Source organism: Dryobates pubescens, chromosome 12 (genome assembly GCF_014839835.1).
Source record: "Dryobates pubescens isolate bDryPub1 chromosome 12, bDryPub1.pri, whole genome shotgun sequence".
NCBI classification, from domain to species: domain Eukaryota; kingdom Metazoa; phylum Chordata; class Aves; order Piciformes; family Picidae; genus Dryobates; species Dryobates pubescens.
The window spans coordinates 19,930,228-19,954,397 of NC_071623.1; the positions used below are offsets into that span (position 1 = coordinate 19,930,228).

At 38.2% G+C, this 24,170-nt stretch overlaps 1 protein-coding gene across 2 annotated transcripts in view; it reads left to right on the plus strand.

The window, feature by feature from the left end:
- Positions 1-24,170, plus strand: part of KCNJ6 (potassium inwardly rectifying channel subfamily J member 6) — a 165,318-nt gene that overhangs the window by 31,484 nt on the left and 109,664 nt on the right. The window contains exon 2 of one of the 2 annotated variants that reach the window (XM_054166099.1): positions 15,514-15,562. The exons of the other annotated variant lie outside the window; for it this stretch is intronic. Coding sequence (XP_054022074.1) covers positions 15,538-15,562 — 25 coding nt within the window. The 5' untranslated portion in view covers positions 15,514-15,537. The remainder of the gene's footprint in view (positions 1-15,513; positions 15,563-24,170) is intronic. 2 annotated transcript variants of the gene reach the window in all.

Below are 24,170 nucleotides of genomic sequence, written 5' to 3' on the forward strand. Positions count from 1 at the left end.
TTCAGTTTCCACTCCTGATAGACTGTACACATATTAACAGCTTTTTATGTCTTTCAAGGGTATGTATTTCTGGCAAGAACATACACTTTTCTGTCAAGGTTTACAGAACATTTTGTTCTGCACCATGTACACACATGCTGCTGGATGCTATTCCTATTATGTATTCAAACACCACACATAAGATTGCCATCACACAATCTGCCTTGAGCTGTCCCAATGAGAAGAAAAAGCCCAATCTGTGATGCAAAAAAAAAAAAATTACCCTTTATTAATTCTTACCCAGAATCAACTGAACTGGTCTTTCTGTACTAATAAGCACACAGGGGTGGGAGAAAAACACTAAGGTATCTGCTGTTCACCTTTTCTTATCCATTCTTTCGTCCATCTGCACCTGCTCTTAATAACTTCATGGATGCTTGTCATTTTAGGAACATCTATCCTTAATAGAAGTATTCTGACAAAACAAGTCCTCATGTCCTTCCCCATTCTGCCATCACAGAGCAATTTCAGTGGCATATAACCATCTGCTTAAACAGGTGTGCAATTGCAGTATTACTACCTTAATCCATGATGAGGGCTGGCAAGCAGATGAATAGACTTTGTCAGGGTTTCTAGACCACCAATAATTTTCAGCTTAGCTAAAAATACTACAGCACTAAGTGTACTTTGTGCAGCAGCGGGTCATCTCAGGATGTACTAGGAAAAAGGAACTTATACTATTGCTGAAGGGAGAAAACAGCGGTAAATTAATTTCTAAAAGGGACTAATTAATGCATATTTTGCATTAAACTGATGCTTACATTCTGCTACTGAATAACTTTACTCAGATATGGATAAAATTAAAAATCAAGCTAATTTTTCATGGGTGATGTAAAATCTAAGAGACCATTAAAAAAAATAATTAAAAAAATACAATCACTTCTGGTCAGGAAAGTTACACAATGAGTTATTCTCCAAGTCCTACCACATTCAAAGTAGGGGAGACATAACTTTATACTTCTCTCAGAAGACAAAGGGCTGTAGCAAAATGAGAAATACAAAATGCTGCACAGGAACTGAAAGTTGTACAAGCAAAGCTCTGTAAAATACATTTAAATAGAAATTATTCCCTAATCAAAATTTTTTTATCCCATGCATGGAGACTTGTAGGTTAACTAAATACAACAAAGATGACTGTTGTTCTAGAGCTGAAGTTTGGCCCCACCTAATACATATTGACTATCATAGCTTACAAAGAATTTCAAGGAAACTGCTTAGGTGTAACAGCTTAGGTTTTAAGGACAAAACTGTCACCTTTTGAGGCCCTGAACATACATAATCTGTACCATCTGTGGGTAATTCTTTGTACAGCAGAAGGCACAAATTCCTGTGGAACTCTCCACCAAGTAGCAATACGTTCAGTAATGGGACGACGGAGATTGGAGTCAATACAGCTGACCAATATGATCGAGTATTGTTCCTTTATTGTTCCAGTATTGCAGGCGTATGGTGCGAGTATAACACAGTCAAGTAAAGCATAGAAGAAGAAGGGAAAGGAAAGGCAGAAGTGCGTAGCAAGGGAACTTCTACAACTTACATAAACTCGGAGTGCCTTGTTGGCATGGCCTCATTGGTTCCCTATGAGTGACCACACATCACACTATTATAGATTATTGGTCCAACTACTGATGACACGCGAGGTTTGTTGATGCAGGTGCATGTCCTGTTGACCCAAGATAACTTTCTATGTTTATAGCTACCAGTGCCCTGTTTTAGTTACATGCGCTAGGCACAGCGCTGTTTGGTACACTGCTAGCTGGCTCTGCACTTACGCTGAGCATGGCCTACCACCGTGTCAGGCTGTAGGCCTGCACTGCCAGATTGCTCACACTGCTCGTCGCTGGCATTGCCACAGTTCAGTCCAAGCAATGGGTCTGTCTCAGCTGCCAATTTTAAAAAGATTTTCAATACACTAATGTGATGGAAACCTATAACCACTCCGACAAATATGGTTGAACTTGATCCCAAAACCATTGAAATATTGTCAGAAGTGGAGGGGGAAAAAAAAAAACACTAAAAATTACACCATAGACCCAACAGACTGGTGTCAGTAGGAGATCAGAATGAAAATGAATTATAAGCCTGGGTCGTTAATAAATATATTTTAATTTAAAATTAATTTAAATAAATAAAAATTAAATACATCACAGAAGTTGGCATAGAGAAAGTTATTAACAGCAAGGTCTCCAAACTGGAAAAAACAAAGAATTTTTTTGCAATCATATCAAATACCAGTCTTTGCTGTAACTTTTCTCCATCAAAGGGTGAAGAAGTCACCAGTTTAAATTTTCCTCCAGCACTGCCAGAAAAGACCAATCTAATTGCCATTGTTTTTGCTGGGAAACAATAAAATAACACTGCTTGGATGTACACGTTCACATAGGCTATTTGGAAACTGAACGTTGTCTGATTTCTGGAGTGTATTTATTCAGCTCTCCTCTCTATGAAGCTGGTTTTACACTCTTCTGTCAAAGAAGCAGAAGCATCTTGGACCTTCACAGGTGTAAAGCTAAACTCAAAAAGGTCAGTTCTTTCACGTTTTCCTCAAACATTATGCACTGACCCATCAAATAGTGTTCAGTCTCCTGAGACAGATCTGGGATAGGCTGGTACCCCTCACACAGCATGTCTTACACAAATAGTCATTCAAGACCAAAACAGTAGAATAGAATAGAATAGAATGGAATAGAAAAAGAAAAAAAGAAAAGAAAAGAAAAGAAAAGAAAAGAAAAGAAAAGAAAAGAAAAGAAAAGAAAAGAAAAGAAAAGAAAAGAAAAGAAAAGAAAAGAAAAGAAAAGAAAAGGGAAAAGAAAAGAAAAGGGAAAAGAAAAGGGAAAAGAAAAGAAAAGGGAAAAGAAAAGAAAAGGGAAAAGAAAAGGGAAAAGAAAAGAAAAGGGAAAAGAAAATAAAAGGGAAAAGAAGGGAAAAGAAAAGAAAAGGAAAGGAAAAAAAAAGAAAAGAAAAGAAAAGGGAAAAGAAAAGGAAAAAAATAAAAGAAAAAAAGAAAAAAAGAAAAGAAAAGAAGAAAAGAAAAGAAAAGAAAAAAGAAAAGAAAAAAAAAAAAAAAGAAAAGAAAAGAAAAGAAAAAAGAAGAAAAGACAAGACAAGACCAGGTTGGAAGAGACCTTCTAGGTCATCATGTCCAACCTATCATCCAACACCACCCAACCAACTAAACCATGCAACCAAGCACCCTATCAAGGCTCCTCCTGAACACCTCCAGTGATGGTGACTCCACCACCTCCTCAGGCAGCCCATTCCAATGGGCAATCACTCTCTCTGTGTAAAACGTCCTCCTAACCTCCAGCCTAAACCTCCCCTGCTGCAGCCTGAGACTGTGTCCTCTTGTTCTGATACTGGTTGCCTGGGAGAAGAGACCAACCTCTGCCATATTAGCACAGCACTATATCCCAGATAATAAATTCTGTTTCTCAGCAGGCTGATGCTCCTCTAGGAAATCCTGCCATGCTGACACAACCATACCTTTTGCAAACTCCAAAATGGGGCTATGGTCTGCTCTGCAACCCTCCCCTCTCTGCATAATCCACGTAGGTTTCTACAACCTTTCTATGCTGTTAAGCTCCTTCAAGTACTTTAACTCTTAGATAGTATTTCCTGTCTCCTATCCATCATTATACCAGCATTGTCCCACTCTCCCCTACTTATGCAGCAGGAGCAAGTTCTAATGAAAGCAGGTGATTTCCTTAGGGCTAAATACAGAAAGTCAGGTTCTGATGTTTCTTCCCACAGAAAGCAGTCCCACTAATCTCTTGAGGAGTCAAGTACCACTCAGTGTAGCAATGCTTGGTAGAACAGGCCCTGAAGAAGTTCGATATCTTAGCTAAATCACTAAAAGCAGCAGCAACAACAAGAAAGAAAGGGTAGTAAATGAAAATCTGCGTATTTCAAATATAATACATTCTATAGATAACAAAGCCTTCAGATTCAGAGAGTACCCAGAAGATCAGGTTTAAATAATGATGCATTTCAAAATAATATACAACCAGAACACAGTGAGTGCCATATTTAGCATCTACCAGGGGAGATGGGGCAGGGTATAGGTGGATGATTTGTGCCTCTTTTCCAGTTTCTCAGATCCAGCTCAGATTGCTATCCTGACTGTCACTAATGGAGATAGTCTCCATAACCTCTGTTGTAAAGATTGTACTGTATTGAGCTAGGCAGGACAAGGCAAGGATTTTAAATTGTCATAATAAAAGTTGGGCTGAAGAACACAGCCTAGGAGTCTCAAAGGATTAAGACAGATTATATTCACTAAATAATTACAGTGAGGTGTTTCTCTCTTCAAATAAGGAAGCATATGAAGATTATCATGTGCTGGTATTTAAATACTCTGTATACATTTTCTGGAAGTGGAGCTGTGATGTGGTAAACTGATTAGTTCTTAACTACCGTTAATTATGTGTTTGGGCATGCCAAGTGATTTTCTGGACCAGTTTAGTAATATGGTAATAATTTCTTTCTCCTTGAATCTAAAATTCCTTTAAAATCACAAAATGAAAGATTTTGGAAATTATGTGTCCTTGTGGATGAGGTCAAATTGAGCTCATATACAAGGAAAAAACAAAACCCCACCGAACAAAAAAAACACAGCAACCAAAGGAACCCCTCCTAAGTAGAATATTAAAAATCATCCAAAGGTGCCAGAGGTCTCATGCCTGTCTGATAATGTGAGAAAGACTTCTCCTTCGGAGACCTGAAAGATGGAAAACAAAAGGTAATTATCACCTAACAGCTTTCTCTATATACAAAGAATTGGTAGCTCCTAATGGGCAGATGTCCACATTAGAAAAAACATTAATTAGTACCCTTGTTGGCAGGCTCAGCTGAGAAAAACATGACTAAATGAGCATGGAAACTGAAGTGCCTTCTGTGATGATAATTGCAAGTACTCACATTTATTGTAATTTGGGATGTGATTTTCCATTTGGATCTGAATCACTGAAAGGATCTAGCTGTTGTGACAACATACAGGGATAATGATTCTATTAAAACACTCAGGGCCTAATTTCCAAAAGTATTAATCACTCACACCTTTAATGGAATCAGAAAACTTTTGGTAGCTTGGAAAATTTGGATAGTTGTGATAATACCAGTGGAAAATCTGCCAAGGACGAATGAGAAGAAAGCAGCAAAGAAGCAGTGACTGTTGACACAAGAAAAGCAATACCACACTTTAAAAGAACAGATTTCATAAAAATGAGGAGGATGGAGAAGTGTGAGAAGGAAAATATAATATTTTCTTTCATTTTTCATGAGTTAAAACCCCACAACAATCATAAAGGTTGGTCCTGGAAATTACATACATCAGCACGTTACTTCAGTGGCAGAAATAGAAATTCAAATAGCATATTAAAATTGAATTATAAAGTTTCTAGAAAAGTTGAAGGTAAATTGTTTGAAGGTATTTTTGATAAGGATAGATTGTAAGCAAGTATGAAATGATATGGAAAAGGCAAGTGTGATTTAACCAGATCCTCAAAAGTATTGGCTGAAGCCTTTCCAAAGAGGCTGGTCCCAAGGCTGTAACACTGAAATGGCATTGTGGGCTCCAAAATACTTTGGATCCATCTGCTAAACAGACCAACAGTTCTAATCTGGGAAGATCTGTGTCATTCTGTTGATGTTCCATAAACCTGAGTTATCCAATCAGTTGCAGAAACAATTACACACCATCTCATAAAGCCCAAACAAGTCATTTTCTTGCATGTAAGTGTGTGGAGTCCCCATTTTAAATTTCCCAATTGTTATTATAATCACTATGGTATACATCATGTTCTTTAAACTTGCTTGATATAAAACCCTTTGTAGCCATGATTCATACCAGCTTCTATCAAATTAGTAATTACATAGCAATCAATGTAACAAAGAGAAAATCCTTCTGAGATGAGGAATTACATCTTCAGGATTGATTTCAGAGGGCTGACAGAAGAACAAAGATATGACTACTGTATACTCAGAAAAAGAAAATGAGAATTGATTTCTCACCAATAGAATGTAAACCAAGGTAGCTTTGAATTTTTGCTTTTGGAATACCACAGAAGATCCAGGAAGGCAAAGCATTTAAGCCCTAACACTGCACTGAGACCTCTCTCTACACTGAGCCTACCTGTGGTCTGACCACATCCATCAGAGCTCCATCAAGATGTATAAGGGGGTCTGTCTGCACATAAGTTCACAGTCAGGCCATATAGAATCATAGAATCAGTAAGGTTGGAAAAGACCTCAGAGATCATCAGGTCCAACCTACCACCCAAAACCTCACGCCTAACTAAACTAAAACTGCCCTCAACAATTCCAAGGAGTGGACCTCCGCAACTTCTCTGGCAACCTGTTCCACTGCCGAATGGAATGGAATGGAATGGAATGGAATGGAATGGAATAGAATAGAATAGAATAGAATAGAATAGAATAGAATAGAATAGAATAGAATAGAATAGAATAGAATAGAATAGAAATAGAAATAGAATAAGCCGGGTTGGAAGAGACCTTCAAGAACATTGCGTCCAACCCCTCAACCAATCCAACCCACCTAAACAACTAACCCATGGCACCAAGCACCCCATCAAGTCTCCTCCTGAACACCTCCAATGACGGCAACTCCACCACCTCCCCAGGCAGCCCATTCCAATGGTCAATCACTCTCTCTGTATAGAACTTCTTCCTCACATCCAACCATCATCATACTCACAGTGAAGAATTTCTGCCTTACATCTAATCTAAATCTACTTTCTTTCAGTTTGAAAGCATTATTCCTTGTCCTACACTCCCTGACAAAGTCTTTCTTCAATATATTGTATACATTATTAAAATAAGAATACCTCCATAGAGTTTACAGACTTGAGGTGATTCTATGATTGAACCTGCACAGTTCAAGCAGTAGACAGGCCCTGCCACGAAGATGCACAGCCTATTTAGGTAAGATAGATAGTACGTGTGGGTTTTAGGGGTAGAGAGGAGGTGTACGTGGTGTGACAGCAACAAATAGCATGCTAGTTTCACAACTGTTCTTTTAGGAACAGTGGGAAAGTGTGAAGGGAGGGAGAAGGAAGGTTAGTTGCGAAGTTAGATGGAGAGAAAAGAGAAGGGAGAACATTTTAGGAAAGGTCATGGACTGGATAAGATGAGAAAACAGGAAGAAACTGTGTGGGAGCAAAAAGAATAGGAGGTGAAGGGTAGGAGCAAACCTTTGACACAGCAGAAAGATGATAGTCAATTCTGAGAGAGAGGTTTCATATACACTGTCTTTAGCCATATAACAAATAAGTATTTAGTTTGATTTAGTTGGGTCAGCTGTCTTTCTAATGAGTTGAACATTTCCACTCATGATTCATCTACTTCACAGCATCACAGGATCACAGAATGTTAGGGGTTGGAAGGGACCTCAAAAGATCCTTTAGTCCAGTTCCCCTGCCAGAGCAGCATCAGCTAAACTAGGTCACACAGGAATACATCCAGGCAGGTTTTGAAAGTCTCCAGAGAAGACTCCAAAACTTCTCTGGGCAGCCTGTTCTAGTGTTCTGTCACTCTCGCAGTGAAAAAGTTTTTCCTTATGTTCACCTGGAACCTCCTATGCTCCAGCTTGCACCCATTGCCTCTTGTCTTATCACCCTCTCAGTACTTCATGAGGTCACCCACATATTTATTAACATTAATGAGGTCACCCTTCAGCATCCTCCCATTTCAAGAGACCCAGCTCTCTCAGCCTTCCCTCACTTGAGACAACTAGCTATCTTCAGAGGAACTGTTTTCCCTCTGTTGATGCTTCAGGGCATGGAAATAACTTGCTTAGGTTGTATATGCAAAAGTCCCTGTTTTGACTGTTTCTGCTACAACTCCTATTATTCAATAGCTCAGGGGGGCGTGGGGGGGTAGTCAGATAGAAAGCTAGGACTGTAATTTTGTGAATTTCGGGAAACATGGAGTTTGACCCTAAGGTGAGAAGGTCACTGGTAATGAAGTAATCATTCAGAAAGTCCTACACTTCCATTTTACCTTTTTGTGTGTGTGTGTGTGTAAGACACAAACTTCAGACTGAAGTCTCATTGCTTCAACTCAAAAAGGCTGCTTTACTGTAGCATTTATCTTTTTTTCCTGCTGTTGCACTTCCTGAAAAAGTTTTGTGTAATCCAGCCTGAATAGCAGCATAAGTAACCAAAACTTCAGGTTCCTCTCAGGGAGTAGTAAACGGGAGGTATTTTCAGGTGCTTTTCAGTAGGACAGGGAGAGATTTTCAATATTAGCATTTTTGCATCATCTGAGATGTTAATTGTTCTTTTCCAACATATCTGCTTTTGAAGATTTTATTTTAAATAGATTTAATGACACAAGGCTGCTAAAATCGGAAACTGTGTGAGATACTTTGGTATTATTCAGTCAGAGACAAATCTGACACTGAAGACAGCTCTTGTTTAAGAACTTTTCACTGAATGAATATGATCATAGCACAAACCAAAGAAAAATGTCTAGTTCCCCTGGTTGTATCTTCATCATTTAAGTCTCACAAGGTACCAGAGGAAATAGGTTCAGTTCTGAAATGGTTGATCCATTCTGTTCAGTTTTGAGTTATTTTTACAAGGCAACAAGGCCCGTAATAAAGCATACTTTATTAGATCATTATTCTTTTAAATAGCTTAATAATGATTTCTAGGGAAGTGAAAGCATGATTCTGTTCAAAATTTTTCATGAAATCCCTAGTCTGTAAATAGTCTTTAAATGACTCTTATTGAAATACGGAGTTTGACGTTACAAGACTACTGACAGCCGGCTGAGATTTTTACTTTGGAGGGCACAGAAGCAATGAGATCAAGAAAAACTAAACACAAGCACTTTTAACAGCTGAAAAGATTGGATAAGCATTTTAAAGTCTTTTTTTTCCTATAGTGAATCTCCTCTTTTGTACTTCTGTAAACAGGCAGCCGCTATTATCTCAAGGTAACTTACACTTCTTCTATTATGATTCAGAATATATTCATGAATTATGTCCTAAAAAAAGAGAAAAAAAAAGAGTAAAATAGCAGTTTCTTAACAGTTTGATCCAAAGATCTTTGAACTGGTTAGAATATCTCCACTGATTAGAAAGCTTTTCACCATGCCTTAATTGTACACAGCCCCTCTACCTACAGTCTGAAGATTTAGATGACAGTGTACGTGTAAGATTATCCGCTCTGTCTTGAAGACCATTTGCAATGTAATTCATGCTGGTTTGTCCAATGCAATTTTAACAGCCCTAAGTAAAAAGCATTCCAATCTTTTTAGTATAGCATCACTGCATTACTTTGTTGCCAGGATATTCTTCTGAATTTTCAGCTTATACTTACAGTTCCTCAGTTCTGCAATGTAAGACAGAAATGTTGTATGTAAGACTTAAATCTTTATTGCAATTACCTTAATCTGCAGTTTGTTAGAACAGCCAAGATGTGCTTCTCAAAAGCAAGCAGTGCATATAGTTCTCTGGCTGTCAAAAGTACAGAAGTAGAAGCTCTCCTTGTGTTTAGAGAGCATAACTCACTGTCTTAGAAGTGAATTTTAACTGAGATCTGAGGGAATTAAATACATTTTCAGATGTTTTGTAGGATCTTTGTAATGGGAGATGAAAGTTAAGCTGATGTATTTCACCGTCTAGAGCAAAGAAACAAAGAACATACACCTGACTTTAATCATGGAGTAATACTACATTACTTAACATCCACCTTTGGTCTTGTAGGTATTCAAAATATTTCATTACCCTAACACTATGTGATGTTCCCATTAGTTCTTTAATGGCCATTTCATATCAATGCTTGACTCCTCTACAGCTGACAACAGAAGCAACCAGTATTTAACAGCATAAAAATGTAAAACAGAGTAAGTTGTAAAATAATGTGCCTCTTCTGGCAGAGTGACCACAATAAATTAAGGATTCTTTCTGTAGTTCTGAAATTTGCTGCCAAAGGTAAGATTTTAAAATACTTTTTTAGATTCATGTTCTCTACAATCAATTTACATAGCTTTAAAAAGTGAAGTTTTTAAGGATATTTAAGAGACTTACTACAGTTTAGATCTTACTTGTTTGTTTCACACATGAGTGTTCTCTTGCTTGCAAACTCTCAGATTATATTTCTCTTTTTTCAAGCCATTTTTTTTGGGGGGGTGGTGTGTGTATTGTGGTAGATGTAGATACATTTTAAAAAGTTCATACATACTCAACAACTACCTGAAGGGGGGTTGTAGACAGGCAGAGGTTGGTCTCTTCTCCCAGGCAACCAGTACCAGAACAAGAGGACACAGTCTCAGGCTGCGTCAGGGGAGGTTTAGGCTGGAGGTTAGGAGGAAGTTTTACACAGAGAGAGTGATTGCCCACTGGAATGGGCTGCCTGAGGAGGTGGTGGGGTCGCCGATGCTGGGGGTGTTCAGGGCGAGGCTTGACAGGATGCTTGGTTGTATGGTTTAGTTGATTAGGTGGTGTCGGATGATAGGTTGGACACGATGATCTCGAAGGTCTCTTCCAACCTGGTTAATTCTATTCTATTCTAACATCAGTCAGTCACATTTTTTTCTGCCACTTCTGTTCCTGGTTCCTACCCGCAGAAGCACCACACATTATCGCCACTATTCAGTTTGTGAGTATTTGTTCATCCTAGCTAGAGCATGACAATGTATTTGCAGTGGGTTTAATACACAGCTCTGTAAGGTTGAGTCTGAGGGGAGTTGACACGCTTTTCTAGATTTGCTGCTTGATCTTCTGCCTGAATAAAACCAGAGATTTTTCCATGCATATTTCACAGACCAAGTGTGAATGATGAGTAAGTTAACTAAAAACTATGAGAAACATTAAAATGGTATTCTAGAACCCAGAGAAATAGATTCAGTTCCTCCTGCTCTTAATGTAAATTTCCTTCATGTAAGGCATCTTAGAGCTACTGGGAGTGCTTTATGGCATCTGGATACATAAATGAGCCATACTTACCCCTACTGCTCGATAACTCTAGTGAACCCAGCTAAGGTACACCCTCTGTGAACTCTCCTCACTTCATCTATTCAAATATTCTATTTCTAGCTCATTCAAACTGATGCAAATTGAAATTACCTCTTGTGCCAAGTACAGGATAATCTTTAAAATGTAATCTTCACCATTCAAACTACAGGATCACTGCAAGGAAATGAAAATTACTTGCTAGTATTCACACCTTTAAAGCTGAGGAAGAACCCAATTTGCTTGAGATCACACTGTGCTGGATCCTGTACATATATAGTTATCACAGTCCTTACCCCAAAGAGTTGATTTTAGAAGACAAGTCAAAACAGATGATTAGGACCAACCACCTTTCTTGGTATGGGCAAGACAGAATAATAAAAGTAAATAGTATATACACACCTTTTTTTTTTTAGCTTTGGGACAGAAAGCTATGAGAAGCAACTCCCATAAAGCTAGGCATGTCTTACATGAAGTTTGAATTGTAGTAATAGTAAATATGAAAACAACACAGTGCAATTCATTGTTAGAGGTCCTAAAGATGAGCTATTATTTTTTCCTTTTATTGGATATGTGTCCAGTCAGATGTTATTCAGTCAGGAGCTGTCTTCAAAAGGCAGAGAACCAATTCCTTCCAACAAGCCCTCTCCACCTAAAATAAGCTATGCTTTTGGGAGCTGAGTGTAGGCTATTGCTAAAATGAATAACATGTAATGAGTACTGCATTTGCCTACATACCATTGCCTAACAACCAGTATCTAATTCATTAGTGTAAACCGTTTGAGGATGTCACACGTATGAAAGACCCTATGCAAAGTGACATTTTCTTATTCTCATTTAATAATGTTTCAAACATAATACCATTTCCATGTAGTTTGAAAAGTAATTTAAGATATCCCAAGATTGATTACTCTAAGCTAAAATTCCAGAAAAGGTTCTTCTTTGAATTTGCAATTAGTGATTGAATAGCTATTGCCTTAGAGGATATATCAATGAAATGACTAGACATTTATTACTGAATTGCTTTTGAAAGTAACAAAGCTTCACGAAATGCATGTGTAATGGATATAATATGTTTGAGCTCTAAGCCATAGCTCAGCCAGTACAGAATTAATGAAATACTATCAGAAATTTTAGCCAAAGCTGTAGATTACTTCAATAGATTCCTAGCATTTCAGTGCACTCTGCACTTGTGAACTGGCCAAAATACAAGGGAAGTTTCAGCTGTGCAATAAACAAAACAAAGATAATAATCTCATCAGTCTGTGCCAGCTAACAAATATTGAAGAGGAAGTTACAGGATGCACCTTTGTCCTTCTACCAGGAAAATTACACAATCACAGAATTATAATGGTTGGAAGAAACCCCTGGAGATTATCTAGCCCAATCCCTCTGCCAAAGCAGGTTCACCTAGGGCAGCCCACACAGGAATGCATCCAGGCTGGTTTTCAAAGTCTCCACAGGGGGAAACCCTACAGTCTCTCTGGACAGCCTGTTCCAGTGCTCGATCACCCTCACAGTAAAGAAGATCTTCCTCATGTCGAGGCAGAACTTCCTGTGTTCCAGTTTGTACTTGCTGCTCCTCATCCTGTCACTGGGCACCAGTGAAAAAAGCCCACACCCATCTTCTTGACACCCACCCTTGTTTGTATCTGTAATTTATTTGTAAATGTTGATCAGATCCCCTCTCATCCATAGTGCTCTGTTTTGCAGTGATTTAGCTGGGTGTTGATAACACAGCAGTGTTTTGGCTACTGCTAAGCCAAGCACCAAGGCTGTGTTTTTCCAGCATTTCTCCAACCCCATCAATAGGCTGAGGGGTGGGCAAGATCTTGGCAGGGGGGACAGCCAGTTAACCCAAAGTGACCCAAATTACACTCACAGAAGTGTACCTTTATCTTCTAGGGAGGGAAGATCAGAATTTCAGTAGTCCTGGTAATTTCTCTTAGGAAAAGTAAATAAAATCTCATTTTTTTCAAATGTAGCAATTAGTTTAATCTTGTCTTCCACTTCATGTTTTCTCTCTTCATAGGGAAATGCACATAGATGACAGTCTGAGAACCTTAGCTTTCTTCTTTAACCTGCTGTCTCTAACTGCTGCAGTGAAGATATGAAATCTTTTTACATGTAAATGTTTCTGTGCTTACCTGTCAGTGGTCTCAGGCCTTTACTGGAGAAAAAGTAAATTCTATTAGTGGTTGTCTTGGTCAGGTTCTTCAAAACAAACTTGGAGGCTCAAAATCTCTTAACCTTCTCCTTCTATATTTCATGCCTCCACTTTAAAAGGAAATTACATTCTAGTCTCCTATGTCCTTATGATAGACCTCATAATTAGTAAAAAGTATTTAATAATATGCAAGAGCAAAGTATTAATATTTAAAATCACAGCTTATTATTAGTCTAATAAATCCAGCCTTCCATCTTCAGGGCTCAACATTGATCTTCCCCAACTGTTCATTCCTGATAGACTCTAAGTTCTCTAGTGGAAGCTGTGGGTTTGAGGTCACATTATAAAGCAACATGGACACAAATTACTGATGATTTTCACAGTGGTGTTCTTTCCTTTGATGATTAATATCATGCAAGAGATCACCATACAGGTCCTTTCTTCTTCTTGTTTTTTCCTAGCTGGCACTCCTGTGCTATTTCTTTCCTCTTTTTTTTTAATTTCATAGTAATGCATGAATCTGGTGCTGAATGCTACATTATCATCATGCCTTAGAGCATTAACCTCACCACAGATTCAGGACATAACGTTAAACCTTTCTTTTAACAAGTAATGGTCTAAAGGATATGCATCCATTTGTGAAGAGCTGTCTGCATGTTTCATACATCCTAATGTTTCCTATTCCCAGAAAATGTGAGCTTTTTCTTAGAAGTCTAGTTTTCTGAAGTGCAAGTGATAGCGTATCTGGTGTGGTAAATATTTCTTTTAGACTTTTTGTACTAGATAGAAGCCCATACTGGGATATGACAGAGATGGACAGACCTCTTCCTCTCAAATCACAAGATGATCCCACTCTTAAATAAAGCACTAGGGGTAGCTCTTACAAAAGCCTGCTACTTCTGCAGCAGGGTCTGCTCATGTCATAGCCAAATAGTGTTGGAAGAGTAAGTCTGTACTGTCAAATAACACCTGGTAGGGACCATTCTGACACCATTCTTTGCCTGTGGCTTGCCCCTATGCTGTTTGTTGGTATAGACCCAGCCAAAGAGAGACAACTTGCATATTGAATTCTGTAAACTGCCGTTTCAGCAGCTACTGCAAGCCACTCTGCCCAGAAACCTGTACCTCGCCACAGAGCTGAGACAGAGTACAAGGAGCATCTGTTTAGGGTTGCAGCCCATTAAAGTCATATTTTGGAAGATATTCTCTCCTCTGATGATGATTTTTGCAGGGGGAAAAAAAAAAACACAAACAAAAACCCACCCTGTATGTATCAAGAGTTGACGTCTTCACACCCATAGCCCTCAAGACTATCTCTTGCAGCCTTGACAGTGGTGGATGCAGGCTCAAAACCACAATATTATTGTATTGACACCCAGCTCTTTCCTATTTGTTTTGACTTTTTTTCCAAGAGGACTTGTCATCTGTGGCTAAAGCTAGTGAGCATCCGGGCTGCTTGCATTTTGAAGACAGCTGTGGGACAAGTAACCACTAGATCAGCTTACCCATAGGGTAGCTTTTATAGCTCCGGGGATCATAAAGGTGAGGGCAATCTCACTGCGTCTTCTCAGAACCAGCTAATTAGTTTAAAGGTCTTTGAAGGGCTGAATGTCTCAATGCAGCTCAAGCTCTGACTCTGACATCAGGAAATTGGACACAGCCTCCATTGCTCTGGCTGAGGCATGCTTTGGGGCATCATTTCCAAAGGCTTTTGATTGACCAAGCCTTCTGTCAAATCAGGCAAAAAAAATAAATTAGATTTAAAAGATCATGTCAAAAATTTTATGTGACAAAACCAAGCTGATTTGATTAGGAGTCCTTTGTGCATCAAAGAAATAAAGAAAGCAGTACTTCAATCTCAGTATTAGACATAGTACAAACTCATTCAAGTTTTCATATGAAATGTATTTATTTCTGAACAAGTGCTTTCTTTCAGTCAGAAGATCTGGGGTTTGGGACAGCCATTTTCACATCTTTTGTCAGGAACTCCTAACACATTTTCCAATTTTAGTGCAGAGTGAAAAAACAGGAGCATTTCCTCCTCTAATATCACTTTCATTGAGTAACTTCAGTTACTCCAACTAGATACACACACGATGAAATGCATACAAGTTACACTCTTTACAGCTGATACAGCACAGTGACTACAAGAGCTCAAAAAGCCCCCAAAGCTACAGGTTATTCAGGAGTAAAGTTAAATCCCTAAGTAAGATAGAAATATATATAAGGGAATAATGTCCTTCCCTCACATTGCCACTTGCATTCAAGTGTATTTATGTTTTTATACATATATATGTATGTGTTTGTTTTTTCATTTTGTCTGTTCCCCCAGGAGAAGCCCAAAAGAGAAACAAAGATGGCCAAATTGACAGAGTCAATGAGTGAGTACAAATAGGAAGTTCAACCACTTTCTTTTTCCATTTGTTCCTCCCCCTTACATAATGTCACAAATCAGGACAATAGTGCTTGCATCCAAAGACTTCATTCAGCCCTGTCTTCACTCCTAACTTCATCATAAATCATTCCACTCCTAAAAAAAAAAAGGAATGTAACTACTTGTGGATTTACTAAGTGCCTAATTCACTTGGTTCAGTTCAGTGCATGCATTCTTTCATGAGGTTAAAAAAGGTCACATGAAATCTGATCTGATAATACAGAATTGTTGTCTATTCTAGTTTCATGCATCAGGAATTATGCCCAGAGATATATGTGGAAATCTTTCAGTTGATTTCACTGGTTTCTAAGAGGTGTGCATTGTCTGCCATAATGTGACATCTGGATAGTGAAGTAGTACCTATAGAATCCTAAAATTATAGAATCAATTTGGTTGGAAAAGACTCTGAAGATTATCTAACTTTACCAAGCCTGGTGCTAAACCATGTCCCTTAGTCCCACATCTATGCATCTTTTAAACATCTCCATAGGTAGTGATTCAGCCACCTCCCTGGGGAGCCTACTCCAGTATTTGATAACCCTTCCAGTGAAGAAGTGCTTTCTAAAATCCAATCTAAACCTCCTCTTGTGCAACTTGAGACTGCAGTTGTAGCTGAAAGGCTCAGATGAGCTAGTCTGTTTCTGGACAAAATGTGAAGATAATTTAGGATGAAATCCTGGTAAAATACTGTCTCTTTCCCAGACCTTATCTAGCTTCACAAGCCTATGCAACCTTAAATAAATTGACTTTAAAAGGGAGAAATCTTTTCCACTGCTTAACCAGGGACTACAGAAATACAGACACCCGTAAGAGTCATTTACATTAGAAAGATGTTTCCAGTCAATTTTTACTATTTGTATGCAGGACTGGTCCTATGGCAGAATTTGTCATGTCTTTTTGCTCTCACAGTTTGCTTCACTTCCTTTTGAAATAATTCTCTGTGTCTCCTTACATATGCCATTGCAAGGCAGAGCCACTACTACTAGCTACATAATATTATTTCAGTATTAGAAGATCACAAAAAGATACTGCAGGTCTGGGAGACACAATTGAGGTAGCAGAACATCTATATAGCAAATTCCCTATTTCTAAAGTTTTGTGCACTGAAACAGGACACAGAAATCAACCTGAGAGCTCCTGTCCCTATGGGAAGAGAATAATCAGTAGCAGACCACAGGCACTGCCATCAGATACATGGCAACATGCTGATGGGTAGTTAAACTCTCAGGCACTTGTTGGAATTCTTGTCATGTAGGTGTGTGGTGTTGTCTGAATGCTGTTCTGTCTACTTTGTCTTTCTCTTCACTGTCTGCATTTCATAGGACCTGGCAAAATTCAGATTTCTAAGGGAGATTCATAGATGACATTTTCAATTTTCTGACCTACCCAACAGTACATTCCTGTACATTTATCAGAATTCATAGATAGGAAGTGTTTGTCCCTCATACTACAAAGCCTAGGTGGTAACAATGCAAAGGTCAATAGTACAGTTTAGAAAGACTCAAAAGGACAATGATACTAGACCCTAGAAAAATTCTTTGCTATAAGGAATGCTATTTTACTCTGTGGATGTACATCATTCTTAGAAACATCCTGCAACCCTGTCACTTCTCTAGCATTGCTGGATACTGGTTAGCTGTATTATGTCTTGATGGATGGGTGGGAGATGAATGGAGCAAAGGAAGAACTTGTTATCAAAGGCAGAAGCAGATAAGTAGTATCTGCCCTATGTGCTAGGTACTTGCTGGACTTTACATGGTCTTTCTGAAACAAGGTGAAGGAATCTCACCACAAAGTGTTAGAAGGAAGTAAGCAGACTCCCTGAGCAGTTCGAAGAGTTAGAGGAGAGGCCTCCATAAGTCTTTACAATTGATCAGGAACACAAACTCAAAAATAAACTATGCAATTCCTTTAGGATTTGTGTTTGTGTTGTAAATTACTTTTATTTGGCTTAAGACAGATTGCTTCTTAAAAGGATTTACTGTATGAGGATTTGTTCATACTTCCTACAAGCCTTTCATGAAAATTTTCAATGATTTCATGACATTTTAAAATAATAAATCAGAAACTGCATTGTAAGCTCCAAATAAAATTCTTAGTGAACATTCCACAGCACTTATTTTAAAGCCTGTGCAGAGAAAATAAATGGGATGTGGAAGCAATGAGATAGCATAGTGTAGCCCTGTGGTTTGGACTGCAAGGCTTTTTTCTTGGGACAGAGAAAATAAAAAAGGCTTTTGAGGACTAGAAGGTTTCAAAGGCCTCAAAAGACTGCTTGAACAAGGTGCCCATATAGAAAAGTATTATTTACCTTCCATTTCACCCACAAGCTATGCTTCTTATCTCTTTCCTATGTCCACATCTTTGCACAGCTCCAGAAAAAAATTATCACCTTCCCTCCAGTGCTCTTTTTCTCTCAGTCAAAACCATCTGATGAAGTTACCTTGCACTGCTATCTCTCCCCTCCTCTCCATAAAGATTCTCAGAATGTTTTTGCATTAAGAAAGTCCCCACACCTGAGGTTCACATCACGTTGCATACTAAGAGGAAGACCTGAGAGAACACTGCTGTTGTAGTTCCAAGCCGGTTTTTTTTTTGGCAGCAGGAATATCAGTCTGTATTTTTGTCACATTTTGTGTTTCAGCTCTCAGAAGATCCATTGCATTGTAAAGAAAATTATTAAGGGAAAAAAAATTAAGTTTTTACTATTTTCTGCCCTGTTTCTGTAGAACCTTTATGGTGATGGAATGATACAAAGTATTAGAACAGTGCCTTGTAATTGTGCTTGTTGAGAGAACAGTCTGCCCTGAAAGTTGTTTGGTTTTGGTTTGGTTTAAAAACAAAGGTGGCGGGGAGGTATAATTTTAAAACATAAGTTCAAGTGAGAACTGGAAATAAATGTTGCACTAAATTATTTGAGATAAGCCCTGATAAGAGCTGATATAGAAACAGGACTGCATACCACTTAAGACCACTCTTTGCCCCAAGTTGTTATTTTATAACACTTGCACAGAATTAATAGAAAGCCTCCATAACCACATTGAGCCCCAGGGTGCTGTCCAAGAATTCCTTTATAATGCCTTAAAATCTGTGTGTATTTTGAAATTTCTTTATAGCCTGAGTTGGACAATCTACTTCATATAATCTCAGAATACTTAAAAGCTGAACATATAAATGAAACTAGGAACCAAGTTAATTTTCCCTATAGTTTTTGTTTTCTTCTGCCTCTTTGTCTCATGCTTCCCATACACTGGTTGTTATTTCTAACCCAGATGATGCCATCATCTTGCCTGTGAACAGCTAAAGCACAGCAAGCAAGGTATGAGAGCAAATATTAAACAGGGCAGGAAGGTATGCAGTGTTCAACTTGATTTAGTTGGTTGACATAAAAAATGAGATGTTCAGAGAAACTTCCTGTACAAAACTCTACAGTCCTCAGGAGTGATCACCACTTTGAATACTTTGTGGAAAGATAATTATTACAAGACATTGTAGTAAGTAGACAAATATAATGAATGCCTTGATAGTACCTTAGAAGGAGTTCTGTCAAGGTCCAATATTATGACATTGAATGGAATTTCCTCTTTTAGTTCCATAAGTTTCTTCACCTGCTATCCAGCCAGTCAAATTGTACAGCATGTTCCTGAGTTGCCTTGGGTGAAAGCAAGCTATCTGCATCACAATACTCAACTGATATCTCTGGGATATCTACCTTATGACAGGGGGTAGCTGGTTGCTTCTTTTCCAACAGGGTAGCATGCTGGCTTGGAGAGCACCTGAAAAGCTCTCCTAAGGGTTTTGATATTTCTAAAAGCCCTGACAGACATGTGGTCTTTGCTTAAGATCAAGTAGATATAAGTGTGACTCTTGTCTTTCATCCTAATGAGCTTTTCTGTTCTCCAGGTCACTGGTGTAACAAATAGATTTGTGCATACGCTTGTCCCTATGATAATGAGGAAGTCTGTGGTCTGGGCTGTGAATTATCCAGAAGCATGGATCTAGCGTGCCATATGACGGCTGCAGCATAATCAATGTGTGACATGAGCAGTGTGAACTTGCTACAGGCTAGAATGGAAAATGGGCATGGTTGTCTGCCTTAAAGCATTTAAACAGAGAAGTGACATGCAATTCAGATGCTTTCTAGCAGTAGGGGCTCATCAGTAAACAGTTATGCTTGTTCTGCCACCCAGTTAAGGCACAAGATACACCTGCATGAGGATAGCCAGAGGCAGAAGACGGTTTAAAATAAGGATGTTCCTTCATTTGTTAAAAAGATATGTACTTCAGATGTCTGTACACTTAACTTCCAAAGACAGTGAAATAATGAATACTGAGACCTTAGATGACTCCACATAAAACCTTCTGAACTATGGATGCCATGCATTTTAGTCAGGGTAGGTTAAAAAAAATAGAAGCAAATCAAGTTAACCCGAAATAATTTCAGGAGCAGACAGACCCTACGAGACTTATTTTTCTTGTCTCCAGTGTCTGAAGCTGAAGTGTCTCTATTGCTTTCCCGTCCATGTAGATAGACTTTATAAAGAAAAAAAACCTGTTTCTACTTCAAGTTACTTCAAAGTCACAGCATTTTCAGGTTTACATGTGCCAGGGTAGTCTGGAATTTTTTTGACAGTTCTAATTATTCTGAATTATCATTTTATGACACGTGAGAAAAACATTACAGTAAAAACATACCCAATATTCTCTCTTTCTTTCTACAGGACATTGTGACTTTGCTACGTTGTCCTACCCTAGTACTACACCTTTCATATTTGTTATTTGTTCTTAAACCTAACCTTTATCACATCACAGTTGGTGGTGCATGCAGTTTTATATGCATAGAATCAGGACTTTGAAGAACTGATGCTAAAGCCTGACTTTCTATCTCATTGGTCTGGAGTACTAATTCTTCAGTCTCAGAAAGCATTGCTAACTACAAATATCCAGTTCAACATTTTCCACTGATATCAATTTATTTTTACAATGCAAAACTCAAGTGAATAAAACCAAAGCATGCAGAAAAGTCATTCAAGGGAAACATTTGATCATGCTTGAGGAAATTAGAGTCATTAATTTTCAAGGTACCCAGTTATCCTTGTAGGAGAATAGTGGAATGGAGGGGGTGGATTTCCTACAATATGTATTTTCATCATCTTTTGCTTTTCAGTAGAAAAAGAGTTCTGTTGTGATAATAATTTCTGGATCGGTAATTTTGTGGCAAATATTAAGCCACAGAGATAAATACTGTATTAAGCATAACATCTATTTACTGTTGATTCAATACTGTATATATAAGTTGCTAACATATACAGTTATACCCCTTGTAAACAAAAGGACACCCCTCCCTTCCCCCTTCCCCCCACCCTCTGCAGACAAAGCCTGGAGGGCTGTGTACCAGCTGAGTTATCTCCCTCTTGTCCCAGCCACTGTTATTACCAATAACCCAAAAATGATTGGTGGAGAGAGGTGAAAACAAAATTCAGAAAGGAGGCAAAGAGAAAAAAACAGGAGAAGAATGAGAACACGCTGTGCTCCCAAACTATATTGAAATTTGCAGAACCAATGAAATGAAATAAATTGATCTTTTTATATGCTGTTTGGCCCCTTTGAGATCTTCCATCCCACTGGACTCGAATTCTCTGGAAAAACTTACTTATAAATAGGGCACTAGTTCCTTAACCTGTAACAACTCCTTAAATCTTTGGTTGAATGTAAATTACAAGAGTGTTTATTCTTTTATTATTATGCATACTGTTGTTATTATTTCAGCAGGAATTAGCTGATTCATACAATGAAAATAAGGGAAAGAACAATGTTATTATCATTAAATAAAAATACAGTGTGTTCTTCATGGAAAAGGTCAATTTCTAAGAGAAGAATGAGATTCTAAACCAGGAGTTCATTATGCAAGAGAGCAAGAAGTTCTATTGTTTTAGTGATGCACTAGCAGGCACTTCAAAGGGCTGTGAGCTTATGTATGTGATAAGAAACAAAGGAAAATTGTCTTAATCAAGAAGCTGATTGACAATACTTCTAGTCATCAGTATAGAACAATGCAAAGAACACTTGCTTTGCATTCTCTGAGCTTTTAATGGTCTTGTCTTTAATTTCTTTTTGCAAGTGTGAGGGACAGAACTGCTTTTTCCCAGAAGAAAACCAAGACTCTCCTGCAGTCTTATCATTCTAGAGGCTTAGATTTTTCATAAACTTCTGAAGTTTTGATAGCACTGCCAACAGTACTTTGCTAAGCTAAGATCTTTGTGAAAATTAAATGCAAAATACAGAATGTGATATAACCGGGAGCTGAATTATGAATAAAAATGCCTGGGCTTCTAATTAGCAACCACAATTACATATAGGCTACATTGTACCACTTCTTATGAGAACACAGTATTTACTGTTACTTAAAATTTATTCTGTTGAAATTGCAATTTTCCATCACAGATGTGTGTTTGAATACTTCCCTTACTTTTATTAGCTCAGGAACATCCATTTCTAGAAGAGAGGCTACAGACAGTCTAACACTATTTAAGAGTTCTCAGTGCCTTTGCTTTTCATTGTTATGGTCCACAGAACAGTGATGATGGTTTAGATTTTTTTTTAATCACATGCTTCCCAGAGCAAATTCTCATCTGCTGTACCAAATCTAAGTAACCTAGGCACAAAGCTATTAGATAAAATGCCTTCAGAGCTTCCCACAACACTGCTTTCTACAGAACCAAATCCACACTCCTAATAACAATTGATCAGCAGTAGGGCAAAATTGTGAGATTTAGTACAATATACATTTAGGTATAAGCATAATCAGCATAATCAGCTTAAGCATGTGCACAAATTTAATACTGAAAGCAGAAGTCACTTCAGATTTTAAGTATTGGTTTTTGAGGACCTAGATACGGGTCTGAGTTGCCAAAAATGTCAGTTAGGTGGGTGGCTGAAGCCTTTTTGTGACAGCGTTTTCTCATCATTCCTTGAATGATATGTGTACATTCACATCTGGGCCAGTTGGCATTGCAGCCTTAATTGTCTGTTTCCAGCTATTTGGGCCATGACTTCACGATTTTAATACCCTTCTAATTCACCGAGGGGGTTCTATATTTATTTATCATGCACTTCAATCTTCCAAAGGTGCTAACCAACAACAGACTTCAGATGAAGAAGTGATCAGTGTGCAGTGCCGAAAAAGAAGCCCACACTGTATATGCAGAGCAGGAAATTCATTCTCACTCAGGATAAAGAAGTCATTAAAAATGTCTAATCAATTGTCTTCACAATGAGCAGATGAGTTGAATTTAATGACGAAAACCAGGATCAATGTTTCTGAAAGCTGTAGGAAACTGTCTGACCTGAATCAGGCTTATTGAGCTATCAAGCAGATAAGAGACCATAATGCATTCTAGTTCTAGGAAGTAAGCATAGCATGATAAATAAGAATGATGGTGAACAGTTAAGGGGAAAACAGTCCAGAAAAAAGAGGTATCTGAGATCTGCAAGGACAGCTGTTAATCAGGTAATACCATAAATGTATTGGATTTTGAAACCCTTAGACTTTGAAAATGAGTTGAAAAGGCATCCAGAATCAGTGAATGGAAAATATTGTAGAAAGTGGTAGGATAAACTATTTGATGTGAAAGGGAAAGACTCATTTCATTAGAAAAAGGGCCCAGTTGCATTATTCAATGTAAACAATGAGAGAAAGGTCTTATCATGGTATTATTGACAGATGTCTTTTAAAAGCCTTATAATCGGGTATTAAATTAATCTCTGAAGCTAGACTGTATTGTCCCTGTATTTTTCAACTACCTCCATTGCTCTTCAAACATTTGACAGAGGATAACAGGGGATAACATTATTAACCATATTACAGGCAAAATAATGACTGCATATTGAAGTCCCTTTTATGCACAGAACATATTAATTCAAAGTGTATTATTTCTGAACCACTGCCTGCACTCATAGCTCAGGCTTCTTCTAACTTTATTTACAACTATTATTTTTACCATAAAATATCTTGAACTGCATGCAGGAGAAAACCAAAAAGACTCCAGTGAGAATCATTGCCAACAGTAAAAGTGCTGTTAAAATCTAAACCACCGAGTGGGAAGAAACCTGTAAGACCTGTTCTTTGAGTTAGTGTAGCACTGTTTTCAGACACAGGGATAACAGCAATTGTGCAATAGGACTGTTCTGCACCCCAACATTGGTCTGCTGCAGCCTTCAGCATTGCTCACTTTGTTGTTTCAGCCCAGGTATGTTGCGCAGACATATGTGTCTGCAGGAAATGGAGGAGACATTAGGCTCCATCTGCTGTGCACTGTGCACTGCATGAAATTCTGCCATGTAATGAGACAATTTCTTCTTCCTATTATTATCCCTCCTGTAAATAAATTACCTATCTTTCCTCTTCAAATATTCCCAGCATGCAGAGCCCCTGTCAAATCACCTTGTACTTAAACTGCAGGATTAGACTTTGTGTCTCACTTCAAAATTCAGGACCTTCAGACCTGGTTCTTAGCTGAACTCATTCCTCTTTGCCGTCATCATACTTCATAAGC